The sequence below is a fragment of the Propithecus coquereli genome, unplaced genomic scaffold (assembly GCF_000956105.1).
Source record: "Propithecus coquereli isolate 6110/MARCELLA unplaced genomic scaffold, Pcoq_1.0 Scaffold14, whole genome shotgun sequence".
Lineage (NCBI taxonomy): Eukaryota > Metazoa > Chordata > Mammalia > Primates > Indriidae > Propithecus > Propithecus coquereli.
This window is the reverse complement of record NW_012138302.1, coordinates 1,760,148-1,762,865: the sequence shown is the minus strand read 5'-3', so window position 1 is coordinate 1,762,865 and position 2,718 is coordinate 1,760,148. Positions and strand designations below refer to the sequence as shown.

Here is a 2,718-nt window from a genome sequence, read left to right as displayed (position 1 = left end):
ATATATTTAAAAAAAAATAACTTTTCTCCCATGTCTTAGGAAACTCCATGTTTAGAGTTGGAGTTTGACTGGTTCAGCAGTGTGGTAAAGTTTCCAGATATGTCAGTGATTGAAGAACACGCCAATTGGTCTGTGTCCCGAGAAGCAGGATTTAGTTATTCCCATGCAGGACTGGTAAGGCAAATCACTTAGTTTATTAACTACCCGTTACAATCTGTGGATTTGGGTACATACTCTTTGTATGGAAGAAGTTTCATGTATTCTAGTTAAACTGGCATAGATACTTTGAGCTCTAGGATATATTGCAATAAAATAAAATTCTCTGTATGCTAATATTTTTACTATAACTCTGCTTCTTCAGAGTTCTAACCTGCCTTCATTCATTTAACAGATATTTATTGAATGCTGACTATATATAAAGCACTGGGATAGGCACTAGGTAATAAAATCATGAACAGACCTACATTGAGTATACAGTATAATGGGGAAAATAGACATTAAACAGATAAAAGCAGAAATGTAAGATTACAGTTGACCCTTGAACAACACAAGTTTGAATTGCATGGGTCCACTTATACACAGATTTTTTTCAGTAAATATATTGGAAAAATTTTTGGAGATTTGCGACAATTTGAAAAAAAATCAGATGAACTGTGTATTCCAGATGAACTGTGAAAATACCAAAAAAATTAAGGAAAAGTTAAGGTATATCATGAATGCATAAAATATGTGTAGATACTGGTCTTATTTATCATTTACTACCATACAATATATACAAGACTATTATAAAAACTTTAAATTTATCAAAACCAACACACACAAACACTTACAGAACACACATGGCACCATTTGCAGTTGAGAAAATGTAAACATGTGTAACGATGCAGTATTAAATCATAACTGCATAAAATTATCTGTAGTACCTACTGTATGACTGTAATAATTTCATAGCCACCTCCTGTTGCTATTGTGGTGAGCTCAAGTGTTGAAAGTATCTGCTTAAAACGCTGTGTGATGCTAGTCATCTCCCCTTGAGCAGTTGGTCTCCAGTGAATTGTATATTGCAATAAAAAGTGATCTCTTGCAGTTTTCATGTATATTTCATCATGTTTAGCGCCATACATAAACCTTGAATAACACCATGGAACCCATACGAAGTGCCACTAGTGATGCTGGAAATGCTCTTAAGAAGCAAAGAAAAGTCATGACATTACAGGAAAAAGATGAATTGCTTGATATATACCGTAGATTGAGGTCTGCAGCTGTGGTTCCACACATTTCAGACAGATGATTCATCTTGTAAACAAATAACGCAAACTTAACGTATCAATAAATATAATGCAGTACTATCAGTAAGGCTTCCAGTCAACAGTAGGCATTAGTAATTAAGTTTTGGGGGAATTAAAAGTTAAACATGAAAAAAATGGTGAACCTTTTATAACAACCGGATGGAGTTGGAGACCATTCTTCTAAGTGAAGTATGGCAAGAATGGAAAAACAAATACCACATGTATTCACTATTAAATTGGAGCTAATCAATCAACACCCATGTGCGCATATAGTAGTAAAACTCAACGGAAACCAAGTAGGTGGGAATGGGGAGGAGGGGATGGGTAAATTTACACCTACTGGGCACAGTGCACACTATCTTGGTGATAGGCATACATATGACTTTGACTCTAACTTCACAGAAGCAAATCATGTAACCAAAACATTAGTACCCCCATAATATTCTGGGGGAAAAAAAAAACAGTTAAAACATGGATTTTCAACTGTGCAGGGGGTTGATACCCTTAACCCTGCGTTGTTCCAGGGTCAACTACATAAATGATGGTAAGTACCATGAAGGAAAAAGCAGTAGTGTTCTAAGAATAACTAACAGGATTGAGGGGACAGACTGATGGTTATTGGGTTCAGGAAAGACCTCTGAGATATTAACCTTGAGGTCGAGACTGAAGTACTGGCATACTTCTGAGATATTTCAGGTTTGGTTCCAGACCACTGCCTTAAAGAGAGGCACATGAATTTTTTATACTGTACTATAGTCCATTAAGTGTACAGTAGCATTATGTCTAAAAAAACAAGGTACATACCTTAATTTAAAAATACTTTTTTTGCTAAAAAATGCTAATGATCATCTGAGCCCTCAGTACGTCATAATCTTTTTGCTGGTGATAGGTCTTGCCTTGATGGTGATGGTTGCTGACTGATCAAGTCGGTGGTTGCTAAAGGTTGGGGTGGCTGTGGCAGTTTCTTAAAATAAGACAATGGAGTTTGCTGCATCGGGTGACTCTTCCTTTCATGAAAGATTTTTCTGTAGCACACAATACCGTTTAATAGCATTTTACCCACAGTAGAACTTCTTTCAAAATTGGAGTCAATCCCTGCTGCTACAGTCACCAGCTACATTAGCCCCTAACAAAAAGGCAGCCTGTTCTTTGAAGCCAGGCATTGACTTCTCCTCTCTAGCTATGAAAGTCCTAGATGGCACCTTCTTCCAAGAGAAGCCTGTTTTGTCTACATTGAAAATCTGTTGCCCTGTCTCTACAAAAAAATTTTTAAAAATTAGCCAGGTATGGTGGTGCCCACCTGTAGTTCCAGCTACTCAGAAAACTGAGGTGAGAGGATCACTTGAGCCCAGGAGTTTGAGGCTGCAGTGAGCTATGATCATGCCACTGCACTCCAGCCTGGACGACAGAGCAAGATCCTGTCTCTAAA

The 2,718-nt window shown here is 37.3% G+C and overlaps 1 protein-coding gene across 1 annotated transcript in view; it reads left to right on the top strand.

Moving 5' to 3' along the window:
* Positions 1-2,718, top strand: part of PIK3CA (phosphatidylinositol-4,5-bisphosphate 3-kinase, catalytic subunit alpha) — a 36,443-nt gene that overhangs the window by 15,271 nt on the left and 18,454 nt on the right. Inside the window, 1 exon segment of the mRNA XM_012639323.1 lies at positions 40-174. Within this exon segment, the coding sequence (XP_012494777.1) occupies positions 40-174 (135 nt within the window).